The sequence below is a fragment of the Dendropsophus ebraccatus genome, chromosome 6 (genome assembly GCF_027789765.1).
Source record: "Dendropsophus ebraccatus isolate aDenEbr1 chromosome 6, aDenEbr1.pat, whole genome shotgun sequence".
NCBI classification, from domain to species: domain Eukaryota; kingdom Metazoa; phylum Chordata; class Amphibia; order Anura; family Hylidae; genus Dendropsophus; species Dendropsophus ebraccatus.
The window spans coordinates 20,910,173-20,929,152 of record NC_091459.1 but is presented as its reverse complement, the minus strand read 5'-3'; the positions used below and the strand labels follow the sequence as shown (position 1 = coordinate 20,929,152).

At 42.4% G+C, this 18,980-nt stretch overlaps 1 protein-coding gene across 1 annotated transcript in view; it reads right to left on the bottom strand.

Moving 5' to 3' along the window:
* The window catches only part of DDX43 (DEAD-box helicase 43), a 40,707-nt gene that overhangs the window by 2,813 nt on the left and 18,914 nt on the right, over positions 1-18,980 (bottom strand). The window contains exons 7-16 of the mRNA XM_069974637.1: positions 17,976-18,094; positions 15,916-16,026; positions 13,376-13,517; positions 12,631-12,731; positions 12,368-12,455; positions 10,412-10,539; positions 10,147-10,256; positions 8,806-8,944; positions 6,821-6,908; positions 1,238-1,355 (exon numbers count right to left, since the gene is read on the bottom strand). Coding sequence (XP_069830738.1) covers positions 1,245-1,355; positions 6,821-6,908; positions 8,806-8,944; positions 10,147-10,256; positions 10,412-10,539; positions 12,368-12,455; positions 12,631-12,731; positions 13,376-13,517; positions 15,916-16,026; positions 17,976-18,094 — 1,137 coding nt within the window. The 3' untranslated portion in view covers positions 1,238-1,244. The remainder of the gene's footprint in view (positions 1-1,237; positions 1,356-6,820; positions 6,909-8,805; positions 8,945-10,146; positions 10,257-10,411; positions 10,540-12,367; positions 12,456-12,630; positions 12,732-13,375; positions 13,518-15,915; positions 16,027-17,975; positions 18,095-18,980) is intronic.

Here is an 18,980-nt window from a genome sequence, read left to right as displayed (position 1 = left end):
CAGAGAGTAATATGTGTCAGACATTGCTAGGTATGCTTGGATTACTGCCAGGTATTTCCATGTCTTAGCATTTGCAGCGTGCTGTTGCACTTTTCTTTTTATGTTTCTGTATTGCAGCCATGACCGAGTGCACCTGCACAGTGAAAATAGGTGCACTGATTTGTGCCCGTCGTTTTCTTTCTTTGCTTGTTCGTTTACACGTGCGAGGAGTATCTGCCTCCATCTTGGATTCATGCACTCTACCCATCCCACCCCATGGGCAATTTAAAGGGGTTGTTCACCCAAAACTTTTTTCTTTCAAATCAACGCTTTGGAATTAAGGCCGCTCTACAAATAAATTTAAATAATAAATAAAACATCATCTGCAGTATGTTCTGCAGGAAGTGGTGTATTCTCTCCGATCTGACACAGTGCTCTCTGCTGCCACCTCTGTCCATGTCAGGAATTGTCCAGAACAGCAGCAAATACCCATAAAATAACATCTCCTGCTCTCCAGACTGGAAAGAATACACTACTTGCAGGACATACAGCAGCTAATAGGAACTGGAAGACTTGAGATTTTTTTTAATAGACGTAAATTACAAATCTCTGGCACCAGTTGATTTGAAAGGAAACAATTATTGGTGAACAACCCCTTTAAGCACAGATTAGCTGGATCCTGCATACAACGTGTGTAGTCTTAAGGCCCTATTACACCAAGTGATTATCGTCCGTCCTTGTAGGTTATCAAGGACATGGAGCAAGGGAATGAAGAAACAGATTCAGACTACACAGGCCTGCAAATAGTATGCGGGGACTAACCTCCAACCTCCTGGGGCACCTCCAATCAATCACTATATCCTAAAGCCCCAACTCCCTGGCTATTTCCAATCTGATGTACAGAGGTAACAATCACCACTATAAAGAATGACAGTGTTCAGCGATTACAGCACAGTATAATATATCACACACTACAACTCAGCGGCCATTTCAAAGAGCCTGCTCAAAAGCAGAATGTTTCTGTTTTGGGGCAGTAAACCCTGCAAGGGAATGCCAGCATTATGAGGGGGTTAATTGCTCTTGTACACTCTGTGTGTGAGGCCCCCCATTTGGGCAGTAGGTGGCAGTGTGTGGAAAAAAAAAAACAACTCACCTTCAGGAGATCAGGTCGGTTAACCAAGGCCATATTGGGTTTAGTCCAGCCCTACCTTTTTGACGGAATTTACTAATGTGAAAGCAGAACAGTAGCATTTTATACCTGGCCATTAGTTGTCCCGCCATCTTCCTTTACGGGGAACAAGGTCTCTTTCACTGTCTCTCTTTTTCTTAAATTGGTCATACCTCTCAGCCATATCCATCAGCTCCTGTGGAACCTCCTAACAAAAAATACATTAGTATAGATATAGAGTTGTATTTTTGAATACTGACAGCTATTTCTCCCCATATACATGCAGACATACATATCCTAGGGACACACATACACAAGCTTTAGTAAACCTCCTCTTTCCCCCACCCCTCCCTGCCTTGACTGACTGACCTGCACAGCTCAGTGCTGGAAGAAAAGTCTTGTATGTAATTCAGTCAAGTCAGGGAAGAGGCTTGCATTCTGCAGCTCAGCACAAACATTGTAATACTCTAAGCATGATCTAGAGCTCAGAGATTCCCTTTAAAGGTGACACGGTCAGCCCCTTTTTGCATTATGACTTCTCTACACAGGTGTAAAAGGTAAATTTTGCAGTTTTCATACCTTATATCATATGTGATGGTGCTTGTTCCAGTTAAAAGTGATCTTTTATCATCTGCGGATTGTGCAACCTGGGTGGGGCTTCTTGACCGGTGCTATAGACGCCGCCCTTCTGTGAAGGCATAGCCCCCCATGTCTACGTCCCCCCTCCTCAAGAACTGGCTAGCCTACAGGTCTAGGCCCCACACCCTCCAGGTCTGCCCATACTAATGGCTGCTGAGGGGGGGGTCTGTGTGCCAATGACGTCACAGGGCGGGGCCTATGGTGGCAATGTGGGCAGGGCTAAGTGACGCTGCAGCCGTGAAGCCCTGCTCGGATAGCACAATCTACAGATCATAAGAGATCAATTTTTACTGGAACAAGCACCATGACGTATGATATAAAATAGGGTATGAAAACTGCAAAATTTACCCTTTACACCTGTGTAGAGAAGTCTTAAAGATGACCTGTCACCCCCCCGTGCAAGGTCCGGCATCCATAGAGAATGAATGGAGCCGGACTCCTCTCAGCATCGCACGCACAGCTCCATGGGGTTTGACAGATCTCCTTTAAAACAAAAAAGGGGGGGGGGGGGGGGGGGGGGGGACAGTGTCACTTCAAATACTTGAAAGGGAACCTGTCAGGAATGTTCATGCTGCCTAAACCACAAACCGCGCCATGTGAAAAGGTAATCGGATTCCAATAAACCGTACTATACTATACTCATACTATAAATATTGACTTGGTCCCCTCCCCTCGTTTCTTATCACCTGGAGCAGCTTTAATGGTACATAAATAGTAGATAATGTGTGTTTTCACAGGAAACAATGTAAACGGGTTTGACTGGTTTATACACCTCACGGGTCAAGTGCAGGGCACCCGGCCCATAGAGTGTAAAGACTAGCAGTAAGTAGCAGAGCATTGTGCAACACTACTTACTGTAAAGGAGCGGGGATTTCCGTCATGACAGGAATCCCTGCTCTAAACGGGTGGGCGGCAGCCAAAGAGGGGCCCCCTGTCGGGCATTTCTGGTGACGCGGAGCAATCCTCAAGGGCACCCCCTCCCCACACTACCAGCAGTCCATCAGCCTTGTACAGGGGGAGAATGAGAGCAGCCCCTGGACGGTGACATCCCTCCTCTCCAAGCAACTGGCGCGCTCAGCTGTATAGGAGACACACCGGATGCCTAGAGGGAGAAAGTCACTGCCCAGAAGCTTTGGGACTGATCTCATCCCCCCCCCTGCAGAAGGCTGATAGACTGCCAGTAGTATGAAGGGGGTTATACTGTATTAAAAAATAAAAAAAAATGTATATGTGTGTGTATATATATATATATATATATATATATATATATATATATATATATATATATACATACATACATATACACACACACCAACAAAACACAACAATCACTGAACTCAGGGAGAACAGTGAAAAATTCCAATGGAGTACTCATTTACGAGTCTCCATTGATTGTCCCATACAAAATTTAAATATGCAAAAAAGGGGTTCGTGGAGCCTCAGTTACGAGTCTCAAAACACGGGAATAGCCAGATATCCCTCTCTCCAGAGAAGGAAGCCCATTGCCAAGGGGTGCCTCCTAGTGGGGAGAGCACCAAAACACCCTGATACGTAGTCCCTCAGGTCCTCACTCTGTTGCGAGCTTTAGGACCTAAATTGGGAAACACCGGGGTGGCCCCTGTGAGTCAAAGTCTAACTCTGTGGCGAGTATAACGACATAAGACAAGGGTTACCAAGGCTAGGCATCCATCCACAGACTGCAGTTTCGGGGTATTTGCCCCTCGTCAGTGTGGAGCAGGATTCTGGCTACTGGGGCAATGATAAATAGACCAACAAAACACAACAATCACTGAACTCAGGGAGAACAGTGAAAAATTCCAATGGAGTACTCATTTACGAGTCTCCATTGATTGTCCCATACAAAATTTAAATATGCAAAAAAAGGGGTCCGTGGAGCCTCAGTTACGAGTCTCAAAACACGGGAATAGCCAGATATCCCTCTCTCCAGAGAAGGAAGCCCATTGCCAAGGGGTGCCTCCAAGTGGGGAGAGCACCAAACCACCCTGATACGTAGTCCCTCAGGTCCTCACTCTGTTGCGAGCTTTAGGACCTAAATAGGGAAACACCAGGGTGGCCCCTGTGAGTCAAAGTCTAACTCTGGAGAGCTCCCCACTAGGAGGCACCCCTTGGCAATGGTCTTCCTTCTCTGGAGAGAGGGATATCTGGCTATTCCCGTGTTTTGAGACTCGTAACGGAGGCTCCACGGACCCCTTTTTGCACATATATATAGCACATATATATATATATATATATATATCTATATGTGCTATATATATGTGCAAAAAGGGGTCCGTGGAGCCTCCGTTACACACACACACACATACATATATACATATATATATGTGTGTGTGTGTGTGTGTGTGTGTATATATACACTCACCGGCCACTTTATTAGGTACACCTGTCCAACTGCACGTTACCACTTAATTTCTAATCAGCCAATCACATGGCGGCAACTCAGTGCATTTAGGCATGTAGACATGGTCAAGACAATCTCCTGCAGTTCAAACCGAGCATCAGTATAGGGAAGAAAGGTGATTTGAGTGCCTTTGAACATGGCATGGTTGTTGGTGCCAGAAGGGCTGGTCTGAGTATTTCAAAAACTGCTGATCTACTGGGATTTTCACGCACAACCATCTCTAGGGTTTACGGAGAATGGTCCGAAAAAGAAAAAACATCCAGTGAGCCGCAGTTCTGTGGGCGGAAATGCCTTGTTGATGCCAGAGGTCAGAGGAGAATCGGCAGACTGGTTCGAGCTGATAGAAAGGCAACAGTGACTCAACTAGCCAACCGTTACAACCAAGGTAGGCAGAAGAGCATCTCTGAACGCACAGTACGTAGAACTGAGGCAGATGGGCTACAGCAGCAGAAGACCACACCAGGTGCCACTCCTTTCAGCTAAGAACAGGAAACTGAGGCTACAATTTGCACAAGCTCATCGAAATTGGACAGTAGAAGATTATAAAAACGTTGCCTGGTCTGATGAGTCTCGGTTTTTGCTGCGACATTCGGATAGTAGGGTCAGAATTTGGCGTCAACAACATGAAAGCATGGATCCATCCTGCCTTGTATCTACGGTTCAGGCTGCTGGTGGTGGTGTCATGGTGTGGGGAATATTTTCTTGGCACTCTTTGGGCCCCTTGGTACCAATTGAGCATCGTTGCAACGCCACAGCCTACCTGAGTATTGTTGCTGACCATGTCCATCCCTTTATGACCACAATGTACCCAACATCTGATGGCTACTTTCAGCAGGATAATGCGCCATGTCATAAAGCTAGAATCATCTCAGACTGGTTTCTTGATCATGACAATGAGTTCACTGTACTCAAATGGCCTCCACAGTCACTAGATCTCAATCCAATAGAGCATCTTTGGGATGTGGTGGAACGGGAAATTCGTATCATGGATGTGCAGCCGACAAATCTGCGGCAACTGTGTGATGCCATCATGTCAATATGGACCAAAATCTCTGAGGAATGCTTCCAGCACCTTGTTGTATCTATGCCACGAAGAATTGAGGCAGTTCTGAAGGGGTCCAACCCGTTACTAGCATGGTGTACCTAATAAAGTGGACGGTGAGTGTGTGTGTGTATATGTGTATATATATATATATATATATATATACATATACATACATACATATATACATACACACACATACGTGTGTGTATATATATATATATATATTATATACACACATACATATATACACTCACCGGCCACTTTATTAGGTACGCCATGCTAGTAACGGGTTGGACCCCCTTTTTCCTTCAGAACTGCCTCAATTCTTCATGGCATAGATTCAACAAGGTGCTGGAAGCTTCCTCAGAGATTTTGGTCCATATTGACATGATGGCATCACACAGTTGCCGCAGATTTGTCGGCTGCACATCCATGATGCAAATCTCCCGTTCCACCACATCCCAAAGATGCTCTATTGGATTGAGATCTGGTGACTGTGGAGGCCATTTAAGTACAGTGAACTCATTGTCATGTTCAAGAAACCAGTCTGAGATGATTCTAGCTTTATGACATGGCGCATTATCCTGCTGAAAGTAGCCATCAGATGTTGGGTACATTGTGGTCATAAAGGGATGGACATGGTCAGCAACAATACTCAGGTAGGCTGTGGCGTTGCAACGATGCTCAATTGGTACCAAGGGGCCCAAAGAGTGCCAAGAAAATATTCCCCACACCATGACACCACCACCACTAGCCTGAACCGTTGATACAAGGCAGGATGGATCCATGCTTTCATGTTGTTGACGCCAAATTCTGACCCTACTATCCGAATGTTGCAGCAGAAATCGAGACTCATCAGACCAGGCAACGTTTTTCCAATCTTCTACTGTCCAATTTCGATGAGCTTGTGCAAATTGTAGCCTCAGTTTCCTGTTCTTAGCTGAAAGGAGTGGCACCTGGTGTGGTCTTCTGCTGCTGTAGCCCATCTGCCTCAAAGTTCGACGTACTGTGGGTTCAGAGATGCTCTTCTGCCTACCTTGGTTGTAACGGTTGGCTATTTGAGTCACTGTTGCCTTTCTATCAGCTCGAACCAGTCTGCCCATTCTCCTCTGACCTCTGGCATCAACAAGGCATTTCCGCCCACAGAACTGCGGCTCACTGGATGTTTTTTCTTTTTCGGACCATTCTCCGTAAACCCTAGAGATGGTTGTGTGTGAAAATCCCAGTAGATCAGCAGTTTTTGAAATACTCAGACCAGCCCTTCTGGCACCAACAACCATGCCATGTTCAAAGGCACTCAAATCACCTTTCTTCCCCATACTGATGCTCGGTTTGAACTGCAGGAGATTGTCTTGACCATGTCTACATGCCTAAATGCACTGAGTTGCCGCCATGTGATTGGATGATTAGAAATTAAGTGGTAACGTGCAGTTGGACAGGTGTACCTAATAAAGTGGCCGGTGAGTGTATATACATATATATCTATATACACACACATATACATTATATATATATATATATATATATATATATATATATATATAATTATTTATTACCCTTTCTTTCTTACTTGGTTTGCCCGTTCCAAAATGGTAATCAGTTCACCCGCAACTCTCCAGTCTTTCCTCGATACCAATGTTACGGATTCACCTGAACGGCTGAAAGTAAACATGAGATTACACACTAACCAGTCCAGATCAAGTCAGAATTTACATTTTTTTTTTTTTTTACATTTGGCATAATGATGTGCTCCCCAAGTACACACTGAAAAAGAACCATGTACACATGGCATCCATACATTGCCAACCCTCCACTCAAAATAAAATGTATACTGTGCAGGTACACATTTTTTGCACAATCACCCTGTAACTTAGTTGTAAAGTTATACTTTTTAGTGTAGGCACACTACAGGCCAAAAGATGATAGGCCAAACACAATTGCAGCCCGTCTTCTGACTAAGTACCAGGATAGACAACACATTAACTATCCAGGCTTCCTCAGGCCTGTTATTGTATGAGAATAATAAAACAGAAGAAGAATTTATCGCTTATTTCTTAAATTTATATCAATTGGAGGGAGGGGGTCCATGAGAGCAAGCTGACCGCCTTTCTTGGTAAGACCAATTTACCTGCTCTGTCTCCTGATCAGACTATGGGCCTAAATATAGGAATTACTCTCTCTCTCTTACATCTCTTCCCCTTTTTAGAGTTACCCTAACTTTTCTGGGGTACTTTACATATATTTTGTGAATCGAATCCTGTGTAAGGGGGATTCAGGCTAAATCCATGCAGGAGGCAAATATTGTTCTTGCAGAGGAAAGCTCCTTTAAATATGTACATGGCTCCATATTGGCGTAGAATACGGATGTAAAACTTGTGGCAATAACCGGAGGGAGACCACACATCCCTTCTCTGAATACCAGCAAAGACTTTATTATGCATGGTCCGGCCTGGTATAAACCTGCATTGGTCACTTCCGGTCGTGTTACAACCATTTTTATATGTTCCGGAACCACAAATTGATATATAAAACAAAATGTGCGTCTCCATGGTCTAACAGTGTTGGCAATTAGGTTTGTGAATTGCAGCCAACAAATTTACTTTAAGGCTATGTTCACACACACAGCAAAATAATACCAAAATACAGCTGTAATTTTGAGTTTGCTAAAATAATGTATTTGCAAAAATATCATTTGAAGCTGGCCGGAAATGGACCGGCAGTGCACACACAGTATAGAATACAGGTCGTAATGAATTAACTATTTGAAATTAATTGAAAATTTGTCATATTTTGGGATTATTTTACTGTGTGTGAACATAGCCTAAAGGGCTTCTCTATTACACTTTATTCCTGTTAGTGGAATGCACTGGTGCTGACCAGTTAGTGGGATGAAAAAAAAAAAATCACTTCGGAAATGGTGAGTGTTCCTGAAATGTACAGTTGATCCCACAAAAAACAAGCTTTCGTACTGCTCTGTTGAAATATAAAAAAGTTACAGCTTTTAAAAAGGTGGTGGTGGAAGGACACAGAAAAAACTAAAATTATTAGTTGAGTCCTTAGGAGTCTATAGACAGTTGACCAACTTTTCTTTTATATGGCTACGTTCACACAACATAAAATTTCTATTAACGGCCGTGATTAACAGAAATTTCACGTTGCACTGCAGAGAAAATCCTGTCCGGAATGTATACACATGGTATACACTCCGGTCGGAATCCCTAGCATTGAATAGTGGCCGCACAACACTGACAGCTCAGACAATGCTATGGTGAATTGGGATGCATACCTATTCAATAGAATTGAAGTTTATCCGGCTGCTACTGCAGTACCAGCCAGGATGATCCTCACAGACACCGGCTGTTCTGTGACACGGCCGGGTCACAGAACGGCCGGTGTCTTACAGTGTGTGAACCTGGCCTATAACTGCAAAATACACCATTAGATATCACAATAACGTGAGATAAAAGAATTAGCGCAAGTGTCTGAGCAAGACTGCCACCAGTAAAAGATACAGTGGCTACCACATATTATTCTGTAACGATGACACAAACTAACCCAGCTCGTCCTGTTCGTCCGACTCTGTGGACATACTCTTCAATATTGCGTGGAAAATCAAAGTTGAAAACGTGGGTGATATCATGCACATCCAATCCACGAGAAGCTAAATCAGTTGCTATTAATATTCTTACTTTCCCTAAAAGAAAAGAAATGTCACTACAGTAAGACTATAGAGGTACAGTTTCTGAATGTATATTCATTTAAAACTACAGAACATTAGCAGCACCAGACCCCTACCCTTTGGTTTCTTATAAACGGAATTTAATACAGTGGCTAATATGCAAACATTTATAGCTGCTTCTGATTCAGATTTCAAACCAATAAGGGTAGCTTCATACGTACCGGATCCGCAGCAGATTTCAGTTTGCAGCGAAATCCGCTGCGGATCCTGTAGTGTGAAGCTGAATGGGTCCCGTACATGCAGCAGATCCGTTGCGTGTATGGGACCCGGCCTCTTTAACATCCCCCCCGAGCGTACATTACCTGCTCGGTGCTGCGGCTGTGTGTGACGCTCCCAGCTTTTTGGCTATGGTGCGGCGGCACATGGGCTACTTTTTCAATTTTTATAGAAGGAATAAATGGGTGAATGACTGCTCTACCCTGCTAATGCAGGACATGGTGGTATGATAAAACATGGCAGATCGTATTCTATGGGGGTTCGGCGGAGAAGAGGTAGTTCACAAAAAACAAACAAAACAAAACAAAACAACACACCTAGTGCCAGAGATTTGTAAGTTACTTCTAAAAAAAACAAATCTCATGACTTCCAGTACTTATCAGCTGCTGTATGTCCTGCAGGAAGTGGTGTATTCTTGGAGAGCAGAAGAGGTTTTCTATGGGGATTTGCTGCTGTTCTGGACAGGAAAGACAGGAATTTCTCCTCTTAAAAATCCATTCCTGGCTTTGGCTTCAAAAAAATCTGTCAGATAAATCTCTCTGTGTAAAGGCACCCTTAGATACAAAGGGTCACAAAGGTTTTCCCAAACCCCAGAGGTGCTAGTGCTGTAATGCCTTAATGTCAGGTGACTAAAGGAAATTAGAAGAAAAATCGACATTTCTTCCCAATCAATGTATGACTTCTATAATTAAGATGTAATATACTGATAAAACCACATCATAAATTCAAAATAAAAACATAAGCAAAGGTTTGCAGCACATTCACAATAGATCTGTGCACTGCGACAATAATATCTGACCTTCCCCCAAAAACTATACAGACAGATGTGAAATCAGAAGGAAAGCAGACTGTCAAGATTCAGGTTTGTAGTTTCAGGATGCATCTGTTTATAGCAATACTTTCATGTGTAACATTTGTAAATAGGAAATAATGTCTCTCACCCTTCTTAAAATCATCCAGGGCTTGTTCCCGATCACACTGCTCTCTATTGCCGTGTAAAGACTGAACAGGGATGCCTTGCAGGCTAAAGTCACTGGCTAAATCATCAGCGCTAAAATGAGATAAAAAAGCATTTAAAAAAAGGGTACATATACATATATATATATATATATATATATATATATATATATATATATATATATATATATATATATATATATATATATATATATATATAGTTTTGCACAATTAGAGCAGAACACATACATCAGTTTCTTTCCCACAAATATAATGACTTTATCTTCAGGTTTTAAGGAATCAATGAAATGGAGTGTAAATGCCCTCTTCTCCTCTTCTGCAATAATAAGCACTTTCTGATCTACGGTATTAACAGCCTAGGAATGAAAATAAAGATTAATTTACTGGGGAATACTAAAAAAACAAAAACAAAATACATTAATGTACCAAACGTATAATTATATTTTGTACATTCATCCCTATGAGCATAGAATTGTTCATAGTAGCCCCATTAGCTATTATGCAGTGTGCAAAAAAAAAAAAAGTTTAAAAAATATAAATAAATCCATCCCATAAAAGTTAAAATCAGTTTAAAAATAAATAAATAGTCAAGTGCAACGTTCAGACAGGAGAAAATGTTCCAGTGGCATTCCTAATGATGAAGAGGTTGGGGAGGAGGGATGGTGCAAAGTTAGGGCACAGATACTCTAATCCCCAGCCGTTGGGCACAGGGCTGCAAGTTTAAAAGCTGTTTTTTTTAGGACAATAACTGCATCACCTGCCAAACGGACCCCAGGACAGATCTTGGATTAAAAGCAGCTATCTGAAGGTACAAGTGGTTTGGGGGGGGGGGGTCAGATTGTGGGTACAGTGTCATTTTAAAAATTTACAAATCATGATAGCGCACAATAAATCAGGGTAAGCGCAAAAAAGGCCAAAATGCAGAATTGAGGATTTTTTTGTCACATCACATCCCAGAAAGACATGAATAAAAAGTGATCAAAAAGTCACAAAGATTCAATAGCATAAATCTCTCCTTCTACACTGGATGAGGCCATTGGGACTTGTTGCTGTTTATTAATGAAAATTGATTCACGCTCGGCTATGCTGGAGACCTCAAGGAGAGCGCTGTGCATCAGTCACTGTTGCCCTTGGGGGTGTGGGCAAGTGTGTCTAGTCAATAGAGAACTGCCCATACTACTTGGATAACATCATTTGTCCAGTGATTGTGCCTCTGCATGAACAGCACAGGTTTAATTTCATCTTTATAGAAGACAATGCTCCAGCTTATCGAGGTGGAGTGGCCTGTACTTTCTCCGGAGCTGAATCCCATAGAAAAGCTGTGAGATCAGTTGAGTCGCTGTGCAGAGGCTCGTAACCCTGTACCCCAGATCCTCAATGACCTGAGAGACACCCTTCAAGAAGAGTGGGATATTATGCCTCAGCAGACAATAAGTCGACTAGTGAACAGCATGAGACGTTCTTGTCAAGCTATAAATAATGCTCCAGGGCACATGACAAGTTAGAAACATAGAAGGCAGATAAAGAAGACTATGTCAATCAAGTCTGCCCTTTTAGTATTTCCCTTCTTATCTTAGAAGGGAAATACTTAAAAGTTACAGAGAAATTGCTATTTTTTTGTTGGGGTATACCCATCACTGCTGTTGGCTTTTGTTTGGGAAAAAAAAAAAAAAAAGGTTGAGATGAGGAAATCACCATTGCTGCTTCTACTTAAATGGCCTCCTGGCATGATATAACTGTAGCGTGAACGTTTTACTGCTTCTATTGCACCTGTAAGCCATACATCCCTAACTTTTTGTGATTAGTGCATGTTGCAGACAATAGTTTAAACTCATGTCACTTCAAAGACCAATGTGGAAGCTTCGGCAGTGTCTGTGAGGAGCGGGCAGAGGAAAGAAGAACCCTGGGAAGCATGAAAAGGAATGAATACATTTAATTTTTTTTAAAACACAGTAATCAGCCGCCAGCCACGCACCGCTATTACACATAGTGATATGCATCCAGCAGCCGAATATTTTTTAGGCAGGACCAAAAGACACAATCAGCCAAGGATCGTTTTATCTGCTGTTGTTGTCTTTATTAGATGGAGCGATATCACGAGCAGCTTATCGATCCGTGTAATAGCATCCTAATGGTAATGAATGTTACCTGCCCAAAACACTCACAAAAAGAACTAAAACTTACAGCTAAATCCAAAGTACCAACGTACACCAACATTGGGTCTTTCAAATAAGATTTGGCCAAACGTCGAACTCCTTCGGGCCACGTGGCACTGCAGTTAGGAAGAAAGCAGAAAGCCATACTTAGACAAAGAACCAACCAATGACATTCTACTGCATTTAGGCTATACTTCTAGTTCTTAGTCACATGACCCCCCCCCCCATCTCAATTGTTGCTACACTGACTGGGTGCCATACAATGACATTCACCTAAATAAATGCACTTACCTAGTCATTACGGTTTGTCTATCAGGACGAATGTCAATGAGTATTTTCATAATCTGTGGTTCAAACCCCATATCCAACATCCTGTCTGCTTCATCTAAAACCTATAAGGGATGAAATAAAATAAAATAAAAGCTGCCCAGGTGATGCCAAGATAGTCCGGGCAGCCCATACAAGACAGCGGCGTTCATTATCACACCATTCTATTACACCAGACCATTATCGGCCATAACGGACGATAATAATTTCGTGTAATAGAGCCTTAAGTTTATAGTAACTTGACTATTACGCCTGTTTTTCTTTCCTTTTAGTGTATATTGTATGTCACTGACAAGGCAGAGACACTCACATCTACTACCTGTTATGGTCCTTTACCTATAATACTTTAGTGTAGTAAAGTTGAGCCAATTTAAAGCTGCATCAACCATCGATTCCTCCCAATGTGGTCTGACTTCTGGCCCATGTTTTTTTTTTCTTTCCAAAATGCAGCATGCTCTGGGTATGAAGAGCCAATACTACCAGACTCCCAGTTAAATAAAGGGTAAATGCCTGGGTGACCTGTTCGTTTCTTAATGAGGTTTCTTGCCAAACTTATTTTCTATGCATGCGTGAAGTAGCCAAATAGTTGGTCTCTTCATGTATACCCAATTTAGGTTCCATTATCTTTACAGTGGGTTAGTCCAGCACATTTTTCAAATATATCCTATATAATTTCTATACAGTAATTAAAAAAAAACCAACAACTTACCAAGTAGGTTATACTTTTAAGAGTAACAAAGTTGTTCATCTGCAAATCGTTTAGCCTCCCTGGAGTTGCAATCACAATATCCACTCCCTTTGAAACCACATTTATTTGGTTCTTACGATCTCCACCACCATAAATGCAAATGCTAAAAGCATAAAAAGTCGCAAAAAATGACAATATCAGTGAATTAAACCGCAAAGCTAGCCTCATGGCATAAACTTTCAATTGAAAGGGTAAAATTTTATTTTCTAATATAACACCAAATAAACCCCCTCAAAGAATCCTGTGGTAGTTACATTTTTTTCTGAATGCATTTTATTTTGTATTTCAATTCAAAACCACAATAATTCTATATTTTAATGTTTTTAGGCTATGTTCACACATAGTATATCTGTCAGTCTTTTTCAATGAAACACTAAGAGGAACAGACAGGGCAAAAATATAATGGAAAGATTTGCCTATTTTCTGTGTTTTCAACCTACTCCTGGTTGAAAGAAGACTGACCAAAAGACTGATGGAAATAATGCGTGTGAACATAGCCTAAGACTGTGTTCCAACAACATCTTTTCCTGGCTGTTTATAATTTCATAATGAACTACTGTCATTATGAAACAACGGCCAATATTTGGCCTCAAAAGGACGGCTATCAAACAGTTACAAAACATAAAATGTGGGTGGGTTTACACATACCAGAATAGCATGGATTTCACACCGAGCCGCTGCGATTCCCAGCCAGTTTAATTAGGTTTACATACCGCGCTCCGGCCTGCCTCTGTGGCTCCCAGCTCGGAGCCACAGAAGCAGACCGGAGCGTGGACGGGTAAATTAGTCAGTAGGCCACGGCAGGTTAAGGAATGAAAATTTCGCTGCATGTAAAACCTATTGAAACTGACAGCGTCGACCTTTAAAAATAAAATATAAATAATTTAAAGGGAAACTGACAGCATAGATATGGATATGCATATGTCTGTGCTGCCAGTTTCCAGTTACCAACTATGCAAGCAGTGAGTAGATACCTTCAGCTTTGTTAAGCGATCTGGTGTCTTTGTAAAAGGGATCTTTATTTTGCACCAATAGTCACACAGAGGCGGGCCTATGACACTGTTTGTGCCCACCCTGGTCTCTTGCCACTGCTCTGTATCCAAGTTGTAACTTTAGTCAAATACGAATAAGCAATTTGTGATCAAGATGCCTTCTAAAGCCAATCTCATATGCAGTTACATCACTGTGTTCCTGGTGTTTATCTCCCACATCTCTGACCCTGAACATGTGGTTATCGCCCCTCACCCCTTCCCTGTAGTATAGATCACATTCTTATTGCCATTGCTCCCTTGCTCTCCCCTTACAAAGGGATTGTGTTTAACACGGCAATTAATGCAGAGTTAGGGCCCCATTACATGGAACGATAATCGGCCAAATCTGCCCTATCCGGACGATTTATCGCTTTGTATAATAAACACAACGATCTGCCGGTGAAAACTATCATCAGCTGATCATTGATATAGGTTTCGACCTATAATTGTGCACGGCCGATGGCTGACGCTTTCCAAACTCTATACATTACCCATCCATGCTGCAGGGCTCCTCTTGCGCTCTGCTTCTCCCCAGGTCCCGCGCTCTGCTTCTCCCTGGGTGCCGCCCGCTCCAGTTTTAGAGTGGCCTGTCAACGAAGACAGGCCGCTCTGAAGCTGCAGCGCACGGGACCTGGGGAGAAGCAGAGCGCAAGAGGAGCCCTGCAGCATGGATGAGCAATGAATAAAGTTTAAGCAAGGGCTGCAAGAACATCGTTAACGATGTCCATGCAGCCCTTGTTAAACGATTATCGGGCTGTGTAATAGGCCCAGTAAACGAGCACCGATCTAGCAGATCGGCGCTCATTTACAGTTATTATCGGGCCATATACAAAGAGCAATTATCTGTCAAATAAGGCAGATATTGCTCCATATAATAAAGAAAATGATCAGCAGAGGAACTGATCATTGGCTGATTGTTGTCTTTTAATATGTTTACAAGCCATCAGCTGCCGACCATGCATCGCTACATGTAATAGTGATGTGCGACCCACGGCTGATGAATGTGTAAAGTAAAATAATAAAGATTATATTTACCTGTTCATACTCCCTGGTGTCCCCCTGGCTGTTTACCACGTTCCCAGCAGCCATCGCTGAAGCCTCTGAAGCAGTCTGTAAAGTGAAAGGCTGCTCAGCCAACCACGGTGCTGTCCTGTCTCGGCCAGTGATTGGCTGAGCTGCCTGTCACTTTAGAGACGGCTTCAGAAGATGCAATGGCAGCGTTGAGGAGCAAAGGAAAAGGCAGTACGACACTGGGCAGTGTGGAGAGGTAAGAATATACTTTATCATTTTTTTATATAAAGGCAAGGGTTGCACAGACATTGCTGACAGTGTCCGTGCAGCCTTTGTTGCACAATCATCGATCGGGTTATAAGCTCTGTAAGCAAGCACCAATCTTGAATACAACATTGTTTCCAGCTGCTTCCATAACATACTTCCAGCACTTTAGTAGTATATAGACTAATACAATACCTTTCAAAGCCTTTATATCTGTACTTTGAACACTCAGCTTTCACTTGAAGAGCTAACTCGCGTGTGGGCGCTAGAACCAACATTCCAGGCCCTTCACGTTCATGTCTGGGACTACAATTAGGAGGTAAAGTATTATAAGGTTCCAAACTATGAACAAGTATTACAGGATAAAATTAGTACATACACACAATTTAGTTTTAAAAAATAAAATAAAATTACGTGCCGCCCACACAAGTATATACAGAGGAGATAGGAGCAGGAGATGCAATGAGAGAGGTTCTAGTAAAGGGTTACTTGAAAGCTAGTCTTAAATCAGGCCATGCCCCCAACTACCCCGCAGAATTCACTAAGAGGTGCATGCCTCTTAGTCAATCCGTGGGACCTGCACTTGTACATTTCTGCCTGGTTTACATCTGTAGACGTTGATAGAGGCATAGCCTTGCCGCGACACCCCTGTCCGTCCATCAGGCAAGCGGCAGATACGGCTAGCGTAGGTCACGGAAAAGGGGCATATCTACCCCTTTTCTGTGGAGTACCCCAGGGGCACATTTTAATAAATGTCCCCCTCAGTCCATGAGTCCAGCAGTGGGGTAAAAACAATAAAACATTTTACTACAGCGCCTGTTTCCCTCTCCATTCAACACATACTTCTTTGTCTATAGAGAGTAAGTTACTAGTTATCAACTAATTGACTGACCATAACAAAGTAGTAAAATAGAATATCCATGTGTTTTACAAAGTGGGAAGGAATTAAAGGGGCAATAAATGGGGATTAATATTTTTAAATCAACTGATACAGATTTGTTACATCAATCAAAAATATAATGTAATATATTATATTATATATATATATATATATATATATATATATATATATATATATATATATATATATATATAAACTACAGTATTTATTTGCTGCTGTATGTCCTACAGGAAGTGGTGTATTCTTTGCAGTCAGCGTGGTGAGCCCTGCTGCCACAGAGCTGTAGCAAATAACCATAGAAAACCTCCTTTGGACAGAGGTGGTAGCAGACTGGAAAGAATACACCGCGTCCTGCAAGGCGTTCAGTAGCTGATAAGTACTGAAAGGCTTCAGTTTTTCCTCTGGAGTAGCCCTTTAAGCTTTATAATTACTGAAACATGACGACACAGAGTACAATCTTATTAAAGTGAAGCTGTACAGCTTACAAAACTGGCCCGCAATTCTCCCTTACTGTTCGGTTGCTTTCCTAGATGCATGCCTTGTCCTGGTGCTTGCCTTTTCTCCTGGTATACGGCTAAAAAAAATTCTTCTATTCTGGCAATGCTGTGTCAAAGAGGTGGGGCCTAGAGAACCCATGTCTTAGACCTGCAGAGCCTCTCTCTTCTTACCCACTTTTCTTCTTTGTCGCCACACCTCTGGGCATCATTCATTGTTGGCAGGCCTAAGGCACATATGCTTCAGGCCCGGTCTCTCTGACACTGGGCCGCCAGAATAAAAAGTTTTTTTACCCACATACCAGCATCAGGAGACGAGGCAAGCCTAAGACCAGGTATGCATCAAGGAAAGCAACCGAGCAGTACTGGAGGTTTGGGGGGTGTTGGGTTGATACAGATTCACTTTAAAGTAGTTGTTCACCAAAAATGTTTTTCTTTTAAATTAACTGGTGCCGGAAAGTGCCAGAGATGTTAACGTAATTAACTTCTATTAAAAAAAACAAAAACTCAAGTCTTCCAGTACTTACCAGCTGCTGTATGTCCTGCAGGAAGTGGTATTGTTTCCAGCCTGGGGAGCAGGAGAGGTTTTCTATGGGGATTTGCTACTGCCCTTGACAGTTCCTGATATAGACAGAGGTGGCAGCAGAGAGCACTGTGTCAGACTGGAGAGAATACACCACTTCCGGCAGGACATACAGCAGCTGATAAGTAATGGAAATCTTGAGATTTCTTTAATAGAAATAAATAACAAATCTATAGAAAATGAAAATGGTGAACAACCCCTTTAAGCAAGAAGAGTTTGGAGGATTAGTGGATAAAAGTATTAACTTCAAGTTATTCAAATGACAACAGTAACTTACATTGGTTGAAGATCTAAGTGTACGAATCCTGGCAATAAATATGCCAGTGTTTTTCCAGTGCCTGTTTGTGCAATCCCAATCAGATCTAGTCCTTGAAGGATGATAGGCCATGCCTGAGACTTTAAAATAAAATCAAGAGAAAGAAAAGTTACTGTCGCAAGACAAAAAAAAACACAGACCACTTACAATAATTAGTAAAAAAAAAAACAACAAAAAAACCTAAAATAACAAACAAAAACACAACTCTAGATTTCTTACATGCCATAATACAGGTAATTTAAAAACATTATCTACACCTTTAGGGGCATTTAAAGTGTTTCTATTATATTTTCTGTGTGGAAGGATACGTGAAAAATACTGCAGGTATGCTATCTTCTTCAGAAGTGGCTAGTGACATTGTAAGTGTATAAAAATGCAGTCTATGGCGGTTCGGGGGGTATTCCGCCAACCGCCCGCTTCAGAAGGGGACAGCGTACGTGCAGGAGTTTTACAATGCCAAGGCAGCCATATGACACAGAGTTCCATGCAAGAGTCCTATTGATCAGAACCAGGCTTGTGCACTTGCCAGACTGCCCGTTGTCAGCTGCATGTCAGCACATGAGAAAACAACATTGGACTGACCCTTGAAAGAAGCACTCCAGGTTAATGCCCATATAAAGCAAACCACTATTCCTGCATTGTCATCTACTTCATCCCATCTCAGCTGCAGCCGTTTTATTCGTGCAGCTAGGGCCGATATTTCAAATCTGACCTGCATTACTTTAAGCACCGTATTTTCTGGTGTATAGGACGACTTTTTAACCCAAATAAATCTTCTTAGAAGTCAGGGGTCGTCTTATATGTCGGGTATGGTCCCCCCATATGGTGGGGAGCTGAAAAATGGCCGCATCCTGACCGTATGAGCCGACCACTAGTAACTCACCCGGGGTCCGTTCCCGGCGCACGCAGTGTGACGTATACTGACTGCACCGGGGATCCCTGAACCTCTCCGGGGCGTCTCATCGG